Raw genomic sequence first — 14,531 nt, 5'->3', positions numbered from 1 at the left:
TGAGCTCGATCCACTGCCCACAGCCTCCGATACACAGCAGGTCACGCGGGAAGGCCTTCCCCAAGTGAGAGCTAAAGAGTTTCTGCACAACGTGCCCCTTGTTGCCCGTGTCCCAGAGCCGCGGCTGCCCCTCGAGGTGCCGGCTGTAGCCTACCTGCAGCTGGTGTTGCTGTCTCTCTGCAGATGGGCAGAGTGTTAAACCAAAGGCTCGAGAGGTCTCCTGGGCAGGCTAGGCTCTGTTTCCTGCTGCTGGGGCATTTTTATGGTCCTCTTCGAGGCAGATTAAACCCACGTTTGGACTTAAATATAAAAAACTAAAATTTAACAACCAATGCACTGGGCAGAGTCCTTCAGCACTAAGCGGTTCACAGCCAGGTTCTCTACCCCAGCAGCAATATCTCGCCCTCGTTCAGCAGCCCAGATGGGTTTGCCTCTGCGCTGCCAGTGGCTCCGTTTCCACTGCTGTAACCGCCCCCACAGCGCATTTGCCACCACCCATGGGTCAGTGCAGAGACAGAGCACTGGCCACCTTTCTCGCTCAGCGATAGCCAAGGCCAGCTGGACGGCTTTCACCTCTGCATGCTGACTCGATTCACCTTCTCCTTCAGCAGCTTCAGCGACCCGTCGTGTGGGGCTCCACACAGCTGCTTTCCACCTTCGATGTTTTCCCACCATGCGACAGGACCCGTCGGTACACAGGGCACATCGCTTCTCCTTATCCAGTAGTTTAGTATATGGTGGGGCCTCTTCAGCACGTGCTACCTCTTCCTCTGGCGCCATTCTGAACTCTTCCCCTTCTGGCCAGTTTGTGATCACTTCCAATATTCCTGGGCAGCTGGGGCTCCCTATTCGAGCCCGTTGTGGGATCAGTGTGACCCATTTACTCCACGTGGCATCTGTTGCCTGGTGTGTAGAGGGGACCCTCCCTTTGACCATCCAGCCCAGCACCGGCAGTCGGGGTGCCAGGAGGAGCTGTGCTTCAGTGCCACCCACTTTCAAAGCAGCTTGAGCCCCTGCACATGCTGCCAGTATCTCTTTTCCAGTTGGGGTATAACAGGCCTCAGATCCTCTGTATCCCCGACTCCAAAACCCCAGGGGTCAGCCTCTGGTCCCCCCGGGTGCTTTTTGCCAGAGACTCCACAAAAGGCCATTCTCCCTGGCTGCGGTGCAGAGCACATTTCTAACATCTCGTCCTGTCCGCACTGGCCTGGGGGCTACTGCATGAACTATTTCCCATTTCATTTGCTCAAAGGCTTGTTGCTCGGGGCCCCATTTAAAATAACTTTTCTTCTGGGTCACTTGATAGAGACGGATTACAACCAGACTAGCGTTTGGGATACACATTCTCCAAAAGCCCACAGTGCATAAGAAAGCTGGTGTTTCCTTACGTTCTGATTCCAGCTAGTGGCTCTGCTATCCCAGCGTGGGAGCAGCCAGGTGATAACGTGCTCGCCTGGACGATGGCTGAAATCCCTTCTCATGTCTCGCAGCTCACTCAGGGATAGGGATGGAGTGATTCCCTCTGGTTCTGCTCCTCCTCCTGTTCTCGTCCTGGTTCATCATCATCCCTTACCATGAGAAGCGATTTTTTTAATATTTCTTCTTACGTACAGGAGCAGCTGGCGCTGGCACGGGCTGTGTCTCTGGTCCAGCTGTGGTGCCTGTCACTGCGGTCAGAGCAGTTGCAGTACCTGTCACCGGGGCTGAAGTGGCGGCAGCGCCTGTTGCTTTATTGTCAGATCCAGAGACCTTCTCTTCCCCTTGAGGGCACGGAAGGGACTTTTGAATCTTTTTGGAGACAGAAAGGCGGCTAGCCGGCTCTAAGGAGACTGGCAAGCCGGTGGGCGGGCAGCTGAGGAGGCGTGGGCTGTGGGCAGAGCCCAGGGCCGGTGGCGCCTGTTTCGAGCGAGGTGTGAACACACCAAGGGTCACTCGGTCACTCGCCGAGGAGAGCAACTCACCCCCACCCCTCGGTAACGAGCTGGGAGGGCTTCCTAGTTAGCGTGGGCAGAACTAGCACCACCCCCCTTTAATTCGGAGATAAGAACCCTGTGGGAGGGCAGTGACCAGGTCACCACCGAGCTCAGGGTGATCAGACAGTACCTGTAAACCACCGGTTAATAGTACTTGTCAACCACCGGTAGCCTGAGCCATGGTCTCCACTCGCCTCAAAAGCACCACCAGCAAGAACATGGCGACCCAGACGGAGCAACCACGCAAACATGCAGCAGTGCAGGTCCCAGGCTGCAGGGAGTGCCTGAGCCTGTCAGTGCTGTTGGAGGGCCGCAGAGACAGCGCCTGTGTGCGCTGCGACCAGCTGGATGACCTGCTCAGCCTGGTGGCAGAACTCAAAGAAGAGGTCGAGAGATTAAGAATTATTAGGGAATGTGAAAGGGAGATTGATTGGTGGAGTTCCACCTTGGCACCCATGAATCAACAGGAGCAAATAGAGGCTCCAGGCAAGGCAGGTGATCCCTCACCCTCATGCTACCAGGCAGAAGGAGGGGACTTAAGAGATGAGGGAGACTGGAAACAGGTCCCTGCTCAGGGAGGCAAGAAAATTCTCTCCCAACCTCCCTCACCCTCCATGGTGCCTCTTCACAATAGATTCGGGGTCCTGGAACTTTTGAATGAAGACATGGAGGAAGAGAATGAGACAAACAATGAGGAAGATCAAGGACCACCAAGGCCAGGTCACTCTAGAAAAGGTATTAAAACCAGCTCTGAAAGGAACCCCAGAAGAGTCATTGTAGTGGGGGACTCCATTCTGAGGGGTGTCGAAGGCCCCATATGCAGACCAGACCCGCATCATAGGGAAGTCTGCTGCCTCCCTGGGGCCCGCATCAAGGACCTCACAAGAAGACTCCCCTCTCTAGTCAAACCCAAGGACTATTACCCTCTTCTGGTTTTTCAGGTAGGTAGCGATGACATTAGCAGGAGAAGTATTAAATTAATGAAGGGAGATTTCAGGACCTTGGGGAAACTGATCAAGGGGTCGGGGGCACAGGTTGTGTTCTCCTCCATCCCTCCAGCTGGGGGGATGGATGAGGATGAACACCGAAGAACACAACAGATGAATTCGTGGCTTCAAGACTGGTGTCACCGTCAGGGCTTTGGTTTTTTCGATCATGGGTTGGTATACAGGGCACCAGACCTCTGGGCCTTAGATGGGATACACTTGTCCCAGAAGGGGAAGAGGATCTTGGGGCAGGAGTTAGCTGGGCTCATTGACAGAGCTTTAAACTAAATTTGAAGGGGGAAGGGGGCAAAACACCAGCCCATCTGAAGTGCATGTATTCCAATGCACACAGCATGGGTAACAAACAGGAGGAGCTTGAAGCCGTGATGAAACAGGAAAATTATGATGTTGTGGCTATTACAGAAACATGGTGGGATGTCTGCCATGACTGGAGTGCGGCAGTTGAGGGCTACAAGCTCTTTAGAAGGGACAGACAAGGAAGGAGAGGTGGTGGGGTGGCGCTGTATGTTACGGACTGTTATGATTGCCTTGAGCACAAGTGTAGCGAAGACAGGGTAGAGTGTCTTTGCGTTAGAATCAGGGGGAAGGCCAACAGGGCAGATGTTGTAGTAGGAGTCTACTATAGGCCACCCACCCAGGACAGAGAGGTGGATGAAATATTCTATAGGTATTTAGGAGAAATCTCATGATCGCTTGCCCTTGTTCTTGTGGGAGACTTTAACTTCCCAGACATCTGCTGGAAATACAGCACAGCAGAGCGAGACCAGTCCAGGAGATTCCTGGAATGTGTGGGAGACAACTTCCTGATGCAGCTGGTGAGAGAACCAACCAGAGAAGGTGCCCTGCTGGATCTCCTCTTTGTGAACAGAGAAGGACTGGTGGACGATGTGGCGGTCGGGGGACGACCAGGGCACAGCGATCATGAAATAATAGAGTTCTCTATTCTTAGAGAGGCCAGGAGAGGGCTAAGCAGGACTGACATCCTGGACTTCCATAGGGCTGACTTTGTCTTGTTTAGGCACCAGCTTGACAGGATCCCTTGGGAGATGGTCCTGAAGGGTACAGGGGTGCAGGAGGGCTGGGCACTCTTTAAGAAGGAAGTGTTAATGGCTCAGGAACAGGCGGTCCCCAGGTGCTGTAAGAGGAGCAGGCGGCAGAGAAGACCCCCCTGGCTGAACAGGGAGCTTTGGCTGCAACTCAGGGAGAAAAGGAGAGTTTACAGCCTTTGGAGGAAGGGACTAGCCACTCACAGTGATTACAAAGAGGCAGTGAGGCTGTGCAGGGCAGAAATCAGGAGGTCTAAAGCCCAGCTGGAAATTAATCTGGCTTCAGCAATCAAAGATAACAAGAAATGTTTCTATAAGTACGTCAACAGCAGAAGAAAGACCAGGGAGAGTCTCCATCCCCTGCCAGACACAGGAGGAAACGTGGTAACCAGTGATGAGGAGAAGGCTGAGGTGCTTAATGCCTTCTTTGCCTCAGTCTTTTAATAGCAAGAGCAGTTGTACTGAGGGAATCCAGCCTCCTCCGCCAGACAGAGACTGGGAGAACGACCCCCCCGCAATGCAGGAGGAGACGGTCAGTGACCTGCTACATCACACAGACACACACAAGTCTGTGGGACCAGACGGGATACACCCGAGGGTGCTGAAGGAGCTGGCTGGCGTCAAGCCGCTTTCCATCATTTCCCAGCAGTCCTGGCTGAGCGGGGAGGTCCCGACAGATTGGAAACTGGCCAATGTGACGCCCAGAGATAAGAAGGGTTGGAAGGATGATCCGGGAAACTACAGGCCTGTCAGCTTGACGTCGGTGCCCGGGAAGCTGATGGAGCAGCTCATCCAGAGTGCCATCACACAGCACGTGCGGGACAGCCAGGGGATCAGGCCCAGTGAGCGGGTTTAGGAAAGGCAGGTCCTGCCTGACAAACCTGATCTCCTTCTACGACAGGGTGACCCGCTTATTGGATGAGGGAAAGGCTGTGGGTGTTGTCTACCTTGACTTCAGTGAGGCCTTTGACACCGTTTCCCACAGCATTCTCCTGGTGAAACTGGCTGCTCGAGGGTGGGATGGGCACACTCTTCGCTGGGTAAAAAACTGGCCAATGGCCGGGCCCAGAGAGTGGTGGGGAACGGAGTTAAATCCGGTTGGCGGCCGGTCACGAGTGGTGTCCCCCAGGGCTGGGTTTTGGGGCCACTCCTGATTAACATCTTTATCGATGGTCTGGACGAGGGGATCGAGTGCCCCCTCAGTCAGTTTGCAGATGACACCCAGTTGGGTGGGAGTGTTGATCTCTCGAGGGTAGGGAGGCTCTGCAGAGAGACCTGGCCAGGCTGGAGCGATGGGCTGAGCCCAACGGGAGGAGTTTCACTAAGGCCAAAGGCCGGGTGCTGCCCTTGGGCCACAACAACCCCCAGCAGGGCTACAGGCTGGGGGAGGAGTGGCTGGAGAGCTGCCAGTCAGAGAGGGACCTGGGGGGTGATTGATGGATAACGAGCCAGCGCTGTGCCCAGGTGGCCAAGAAGGCCAATGGCATCATCCTGGCTTGTATCAGCCCTAGCGTGGCCAGCAGGGACAGGGAAGGGATCTCACCCCTGTGCTCGGCACTGGTGAGGCCGCCCCTCGATGAGTGGGTTCAGTTTTGGGGCTCCTCACCCCAAAAAGGCCGTTGAATGACTCGAGCGTGTCCAGAGAAGGGCAACGGAGCTGGTGCAGGGTCTGGAGCACAGGTCTGATGGGGAGCGGCTGAGGGAACTGGGGGGGTTTAGTCTGGAGAAGAGGAGGCTGAGGGGAGACCTCCTGGCCCTCTGCAACTCCCCGAAAGGAGGGTGCAGAGAGGGGGGAGGAGTCTCTTGAGCCAAGGACCCAGCGGCAGGCCAAGAGGGAATGGCCTCAAGTTGCGCCAGGGAAGGTTTAGACTGGATGTCAGGAAGTATTTCTTTGCAGAAGGGGTTATTAGGCAGTGGAATGGATTGCCCAGGGAGGTGGTGGAGTCCCCATCCCTGGAGGTGTTGAAGGGTAGGGTTGACATAGCGCTGAGGGATCTGGTGTAGATGGGAACTGGCAGTGCTAGGTTAATGGTTGGACTAGATGATCTTCAAGGTCCTTTCCAACCTGGATGATTCTGTGATTCTGTGATTCTGTGAATAGTGTTGCACAGGCCTCGGTAGGCGGGGGCCAGGCCCAGCACATTGTGGTCATTTTTGTCTCCCTGGAATTGTTGGGGCGACAGCATACTTTTTCCAAATGTCCTACTGGTTTCTCAGGATTTTGCACTTGTTCAAGGGTAAAATCCCAAAACACTGGAGGTGCCCACCGTCCTAGGTGCTTGTCCATGCTGTCCCACACCTCCAGCCACTCATAACTCTCCAGCCTTGGGGTAGTGATGCTCTTATTAAATAGTTGCTTGATACTGAACAAAACCTGAACCACATGGAGGCACACGCTGGCTCCCAGCAACAGGATGACCGTGTTAGTGTCAACATTCCAAGGATATTCAAAATCTTCAAAATTCTCATGCGCTATGGTAAGTAGCCTGGAGGAGAGGGGAAGGTGGAGGGAGGTGCCTCCCCCATGGGTTGGCTCTCCGAGAAAAAGTTAAGGTTGTCATTGTTAGCCCTTTCTGCTAGATGGACCCCGTTTAATGACTGTAGGAGTCTGGGCCGCGCTGGGAGAAAGTTAGTGCAGACAGAAGAATGCAAGGACGAAGAGAAGGCCAGCAAAATAAGGTTGGCAAAACCACACAAGATAGCAGATAAGTGAGAAACACCTGTGGTCAGCAAAAGCACACAAGTCTGAGCAAAACAGGGTATGAGATAAGGGAGTTTTGGCAAGTTTGGGGCTTTACGTGCTAATTGCAATTAACCAATGCAAATGCTTGTAGAGGCGCGTGAACAGCGCGTGTAGATGACCTGTAGCCTATTAGAAGATAGATGAGTGCGTGTACGGAACTGAGTAGAGTATAAATGTAACCAGAAAAGGAATAGAAAAAAACTAGAACAATAACTATAATAAAAGATGGACGACCTGATCGTCACATTGGTGTTGCGTCGTTTCTGTTCCCGCACGGAGAAATAAGGACCCCGGCTAATGGTGACTCCGACAAATGACTGTTACGGACCTGTGCCCTTTGGCTCTGGGAAGTAAACAGCTGAGTGGCTACCTTGTGCAGAAAACACCCGGAGTCCCCAAGAATGCCTTGACATGGAAAGGCACAAACTACAGGAAGGGAAATCCAGGACTAATTCTGGCTTGTTCTTGTTCTAACCGTCGGAAGTACAGGATGCTCCACGTTTAACCCAATACTGAAAATGTGATAGTCACCCCCACTGAGAAGCAAGAGGAATTATCACTATTTACTCTTTCTGCACTGTCATATACCCCAGTAACGGTACCTATAGACAATGACACCTTTTGAACAAAATGGTCTCTGCAAGCGGGAAGCTCTAAGAGGCTGCTTTAATTTATAGTGCTTTCACCCAGAACTCTTCTGGGGCAGATCCCACAGCCAAACAGCCGAGGGCTTTCACTGCTGGGTTCAGTCGTCACCGGGTGTTCCGCCCTTACTGCACAACGAGAAGTGTTTCTCACCATGCTGCCTTTCTGACAGCTGAGCAACACCAACACTGCCACCTTTCTTTATTTTAATTTCTTTTTTTACATCTGTCAGAGTCACCATTAGCCGGGGTCCTTATTTCTCCGTGCGGGAACAGAAACGACGCAACACCAATGTGATGATCAGGTCGTCCATCTTTTATTATAGTTATTGTTCTAGTTTTTTTCTATTCCTTTTCTGGTTACATTTATACTCTACTCAGTTCCGTACACGCACTCATCTATCTTCTAATAGGCTACAGGTCATCTACACGCGCTGTTCACGCGCCTCTACAAGCATTTGCATTGGTTAATTGCAATTAGCATGTAAAGCCCCAAACTTGCCAAAACTCCCTTATCTCATACCCTGTTTTGCTCAGACTTGTGTGCTTTTGCTGACCACAGGTGTTTCTCACTTATCTGCTATCTTGTGTGGTTTTGCCAGCCTTATTTTGCTGGCCTTGTCTTCGTCCTTGCATTCTTCTGTCTGCACTAACTTTCTCCCAGCGCGGCCCAGACTCCTACATACATCCATCTTAAAATTATCAAGCTAGTTGAATTTACGTTTTCTAGATTTCCCGTCATTGTTCAAAGCAGTTTAAAGCAGAAGCCTGCTTTTCTAGTGGGCTTCCTTCTTGTACCAAACTCCCCTGCTGAACCCCACGTTTGATGGAAGGGGTAGTTCTGTATCATGGCATCGCCACGGAAAACACTAAAAGTTTCTGTTTAAAAAATACAAACATCTTTGTTATAGATTAAAAGTAATTTAGCGGGAAATAACCACTTCTCAATTTTTAGTGATCGATAATAAATTTATTAGCAAGCGGCGAGTGAGCAAAACAGCGCTGGGTGTGCCGGGAGTCTCTGCTCTACCAGCACACACCTCCCAGGACAGCACTGAGTCCCTTTATAGTGCAGCTTCATCCATATTCAGGACGGGCGTACCCTGAGGGGGCTGCAAAGGTGTAAACAAGTTTCCCGGCTTTTCTCAGGTTTTCGCGGGCTTTTCTCAGGTTTCCCTCACAGAAGGGGGATGACTCAGCACAGGGGTTTGTGTAGTGGCTTGAAGATGGGGCCATTTTAGCTCCCTTCTAACAACTGATTTTAACAATAGAAACTATACACATATATCTTATTTCTTATTTACATAAGAGAATTACAAAACTGTTCGGCCACAACATCCTGACTGCAACTTCTTTTTCCCCTTGAGATCTGAATAACAAATACCATATATGTTTTATTACATCTTGGTGGTCAGCATAGTTATGAGGGGAAACACAGTTTAAAGGGCATCTTAAAGTATATGTGTAAATGTTTGCTGGCAAATGCCGACAGCTTTCTGACCGAACTGGAACAGTGTTGAAACGTGACAGCTTCGTATAGAACGTTATTTAAAACAGCCAGTACCAGCTGTTAGCAGTGGCTGCATGGTTGGGGCCATTTACTCTCTTTTACAGTGTAAAACCAAGTCCACTTGGGCAATGAAGGAAGCGCACCCCTTGGCAGTACCTCCCCACACTGCAGCAGTGCCAAAGGTTTAGTCCTACCTGTCTTTTCAAAACGAAACCCACGGACACGTTATTTTCCATACACGTTAGCTGTCAGCGAGCTTTGACTGGGAGCTGTTTCCTGTCACTGGTCTTTTCCCTGCTAACGCTCAGCTGTCCCTCAAAACCTCATCACGTTGGATAGTTCACTGAAAACTTTCTATTGTAACCGAAAAGTGACGTAACTGGGCCGTAATGCATTCTGCAAATCATTCTGCTGATATTGTATATCTGATACCAGCTGCTTCTGCCAGGCAACGAAAAAAATATTCAACTGGGAAAATTTCCACTCTACAGTGAACTCCACCCAAACTAATTAACGGTGATTAAAAATGAGATGCCCCAGCAAAAACCTTCATGTTACATGGCCACAACTCACAATCCTGTACAAAATGTTCACTTTTATAAAGCTCCAGTGTAAAAATCAAAGACTCAAGCAGCGCTAGGACAGCACAGGGTATTTCATGTTATTATCTGCAACGCTTGAATTCATTTCCATTTTAACAAAACTTAATACGATGACTTAGGAATTCAGTAATTTTTTTACAGTCTTTCATTCTAGGTAGGGACAGATTTCATGTTTTGGTCAATTTTCTCTTTATCTTTGCTCTTCTTCGATTTTTTCTTCTTGTGTTTGTGCTTTTCCAATTCCTTTTTGTTCCCAATGTGTTTCTTCTGCTTCTTGTGCTTCTTCTGCTTCTTGTGCTGCTGCTTCTCTTTTTTCTTTTTCTTGCTGTCTTGGCTCTCTCCTGCACTGGCAATGCCGCTGTGGCTTCGAGTCTGACTCTCAGAGGGGGTAGTCAAGGCTGCGGCTAGCGCTCGGACTGCTTTGACTTTGACTTCTGCTTGCTTCAGGCTGGTCAGCTGCAGCAGGTGCTGCCATATCCTCTTTGACCTCATCAACAGCCTTTTCTTCCAGCTCTGTAGGATTTTTTCCTGCAGCTTCCTCATCTTTTGCAGATACATTACTCTCACTCTCACTTTCACTGTAGTCTGGCACAAGTGCAGCCTCACCAGTCTCCTGAGTTAGACCAGAAGAGAGCCACGAGGAGCTGCTTACCTGGGGCTTGGGCTTGACCTTTTGTCCAGTCGCGTTCTCTTTCTCATTTTTTACGTCTGGTGATTCTCGTCTCAGAGGTGGTTTATTACCACCTGGCTCTTTCTCTTTATTGCTTTGTACTTCTGGTACGTGCTTCTCTTTCTCTTTTCCCGAATTTTCACCTAGAGGTTTGTGTTCCTTCAATGTATGCTTGGAATCATGAGCAGCTTTGTGATCAGCAGCTTCTGTGATCAGACGGAGGACTGTAGCTGCTCCTTTTGGCATCTCCCGGGCCCTTTTTGGATGGCTCTGCTCGTTTGTCTCTCGGCTTACTCTTCTTTACTAATGTAGATTCTTTGTTTAGAGAAGGGGAGTCTTTTCTCCTTGCTAATTCACTCTTTTCATTTCCACGCTTGGAACTAGAATGATCTCTGTGGCCAACACGGTCAGATTTTTTGTCTCGGTTAGGAATACAGTCTTTAGCAGTGCATCCACAGCCAGTACCGTGTTTCTCTGAAGATCTGCTGTCTTTGGAAGATTGAGAAATAACTTTTCCGTTTCCTTCTCCAGTTGCATGTTCTGAGTGGTCTTTCTCTCTCTGAACACGGCTCTTTCTCTTCTCAGAAGTGTCCTTGTCTGACAAAGAATGATCCCGGGCTTTGGTTTTGTCTTTTTCATTCAACATCAAACTTCCTGAACTTTTTGCAGCGGACAGAGAGTCTGTTTTAACATCTTCTGCTGTAACTGGCTCTCTCCGTTTTCTCATACCTTCTAACAATTCAGCATTGGGAACTCCTTCATTCTCATTCCCTTTTCTTCTCTTCTGGTGTTTTTTATGTTTAGTGGGAGACTGGCCTCTACATACTGAAGACCTTGAACGTGAACGGTACCTTCTGTATGGGGGTGATCTTGACCTTGAACGGTGATAACCATGTGACCTTGACCTAGAACGATTGGGACGACTCTTCCCTTTGCCTCTTCTGGGATATGGTGGCGATGGCAAGTGGGAACGAGAGTGGGAACGACTAAATGATCGAGAGTAGGAGCAAGTGCGAGAAGAACCCAGTCTTGACTTGGAGTAGGTATATGAACTTCTAGAGTAAGAAGAAGCACGATGGGGAGACTGGGACCTTAAAGAAAACAGAAAACACACTCGCACACACACAGAGGAATTTAATTCCGAACAGTCATTTCTTCCTAAATTGGGTTTGGTTTGTTTTTTCCTCTCCATATGCTTATGTCAAAGCTTCTTTCACTGCTGACAGAATGGTACTGCAGATTGGAGAACGTGATCACATGTAAAAGTTTCTGCTTACAAGACAGAACAGCTGCTGCTTTGTTAGTTTAAAACATACAGGAAGGGTACGTCTATTCCCACTCCCTTCTATTGCATGAACTACCATAGCTGTTGCCTGGTTTAAGGCGGTGTGTACTGGCCTCTACTGGTACGTGAGCATTTCTCACTGCACAACTGCATGCAGTGCAAATCATTTTTGTGGCAGTAAGGTGCAAAAAGAGCAAGTCTTAATGGCTGCAGCACAGTATCAAACATCAAGAAAAGGCAGTAAAGCTCGATTTTACAATGCCGCCTTAGTCTATTTAACTTCACTGCTTATTTGGCAATAGGTACAGGATGCAAAATACTCGTACTGCACCCTTACATACAGGCCTATTCAATCCACACTTGTAGGCAGATGTCCTAGCAAGATCTTGCACATACCTCTAGCTCTAACCAAGGGTAGTGACCACATTTCAAGGAAAATCATATCTGAAAGCTTCTAACCTCAGCCTCTAGTAACCTGACTCAAGGCCATTATCTAGGAAGGAAGCTGACAGCATTACTAAGAGGGAGCTATTCAGACTCCTGCCCAAGTGAATTCTGGGGACAGAAAACATCAGCTACCCCGAGTTCTTTCTTCAAAAGTTTTTCTTTTATTATTTTTTAAAGAACCATTTCACGTCATTCTGCATATGTTCATTAGCATCATTCCTCCTCTCAAAGTCCTTCACCAATTTAAGATTTCCTTACAAACAAGTCTGGTCTTTCAATCCCTAAGAAAAATCTAACAATGTCAACAAAATACTAGTGAAAGCCCCCAGTTTGCAGTCCAGGTGAAAATCTCTCTGTGTATCCACAAGAGATAAACAAAAGAGATGAAGACAATTTCTCTCCCATACCTCCTCCGAAGTGCTTCGAGGTAACGGTTGCAATCAGAATGGGGAGTGTGGTGGTTTGACCTTGGCTAAATGCCAGGTACCCACCAAGTCGCTCTATCACTTCCCCCCCCTTCCCCTTTTTTCCTCGACAGGGCAAAGAGGGGAAAGAAAATAAGATAGAGAAAAAAAACCCCAACCCTTGTGGGTAAAACAACAGCAGTTTAATATAAGCAAAGCGAAGCAAAGGTCCGCGCGCGGAAGCAAAAAAAAGCAAACAGATTTATTCTCTACTTCCCATGAACAGGCGATGTCGGGCCTTCTCAGGAAGCAGGGCTCCCATACGCGGAGGGGTTGCCTCGGAGGACCAAGGGTGACACCCCCCGTCCTCCTTTCTCCCAGTTTATCCTCGAGCAGACGTCAGATGGTCTGGAATAGCCCTTTGGTCAGTCGGGGTCAGCTGTCCTGGTTGTGTCCCCTCCCAAGGTCTTGCCCACCCCGTCCCACTGGGGGGAAATGTCGGAAAGAGCCTTGGTGCTGTGTGAGCACCACTCAGCAGTAGCCACAGCACCAGTGTGCTATCAACACCCTGCCAGCTCCAACATCAAACACAGCACCATGGGGGCTGCTGCAGGGGAAAACCAATTCCGGCTCAGCCAGACCCGGTACAGGGAGACACAGAAAACCCAGGCACTAGACCTCCTCAGGGTCTGGCCTCCTCAGGGCTGTCAGGGGGTGAAGGTGTCACTGCAGAGAAGCTTTAGTCAAAGAGACACCTGCTCCTCAGCAGCTGCTGCCAAACTGTAACTCTCAGTCACCTGTAATCTCTGCCGTAGCTGAGCTAGTAACCTTCACATGAAACACCTCTCACTGCTAATGCCTTGGCTCATCCAATCATCTAACGACAGGGAGGTTGAGTGGAACTCCTCCTGATTCTCCTAGACAACCTGCTTCTCCATTACAATACGTAAAGCAGTTCCCTGGAAAACGAACGCCTACGCTGCTTTTGAATCTTTTTATATTCCGTCAGTTCCTTAGGAAAATCGTTTGTAAACTCATCAAGTCTGGACTTTTTCTTTCCCCTGTTAAAATAAGTTTGACTTTTATTACAATTATAGTTTGACCTTTATTACAAAAAGACACCAACAAACAAAACATGACCAACATGAGAACATGTATACTGCATGCAAACGCAAAAGGTGAACATCTTATTTAAGCAAAACCAGTTTAGAATTCCTACAAGTTTTAGGGAAAGTTTTAGAATAGCATTCATCTCGTTTTAGTTTTGCATGTTTACCATCTGCAACGAAAAAGTCTGTTGGACAAAACACTGTGTCACTTCTGCTTACGTCAGATGCACTTGAGTGTAACTGCAGTCCGATCTGCTGTGGAAATACAAACACGAAAACCAACACAACTCCATTGAGCCAAACACTTGCTCCTCTTTAAGCCTCCGTTGCTCTCTGTAGAACTCCTCCCTAGGTAAAGGGGGTGCTTGTGTCCTTGGGATGGTGTTTGGATGAGCCACTGGTACTGCTGTTGGTCCCCAGCTGCTGACGTGTTTGCAGGAGCTGGGGGATATCCTGGAGGGGGGCAGTGCACCCAGCAGACAGAGGCTGCCCAGGTGGAAACTGAGGAGGAAGCAGTGGTGGAGGCACCACCTGTGGAAGAGGAAGTGCATGTGGTGGTGGAAGGTACAAGGGAGGCGGAGGCACAGGCACACAGACCCATGGTCCCACGAACCCGCGACCAGCAGCACCAGGGTCCCACAGATCCGCAGCACCCGCAGCACCCGCAATCCCCCAGCACCCATGATCCCACCGTCCCACGGTCCCACAGCACCCACAGACCCACAGACCTGCAGCACCCACAGTCCCACAGCACCCATGGTCCCATGGACCCACAGACCCACGGTCCCACAGGACCCACAGCACCCACGGTCCCACAACACCCATGGTCCCACCGTCCCACAGTCCCCACAGCACCCACAAACCCACAGTCCCACAGCACCCACAGCACCGTGGTCCCACGGCCCCCACAGTCCCACGGTCCCCTGGCACCCACAGCACCCACGTCACCCACAGACCCGCCGCGCCGTGGCCACGATGGCCCCATGGCAGGAGGCCGTACGGGTGCCGTGGGGCCATACGGGGGGTGCGTTGTGCTGGGGGGGCCGTATGGCGTGTCACGGGACGTGTGGCGTGTCATGGTATGTATGGCG

The 14,531-nt window shown here is 50.2% G+C and overlaps 1 protein-coding gene across 1 annotated transcript; it reads right to left on the bottom strand.

The window, feature by feature from the left end:
• Nucleotides 1–9,675: 9,675 nt before the first annotated feature.
• LOC141935908 (uncharacterized) lies at nt 9,676–14,518 on the bottom strand. The gene is given in 8 exon segments (XM_074852593.1): nt 9,676–9,913; nt 9,915–10,399; nt 10,401–11,286; nt 13,273–13,392; nt 13,750–13,861; nt 13,864–13,905; nt 13,908–14,073; nt 14,441–14,518. Coding segments are annotated over 8 exon segments (2,127 nt in total).
• Between the last annotated feature and the right edge of the window lie 13 nt (nt 14,519–14,531).

The sequence above is a fragment of the Strix uralensis genome, chromosome 30 (assembly GCF_047716275.1).
Source record: "Strix uralensis isolate ZFMK-TIS-50842 chromosome 30, bStrUra1, whole genome shotgun sequence".
Lineage (NCBI taxonomy): Eukaryota > Metazoa > Chordata > Aves > Strigiformes > Strigidae > Strix > Strix uralensis.
The sequence above is the reverse complement of the archived record's forward strand: the minus strand, read 5'-3'. Positions and strand labels throughout refer to the sequence as shown.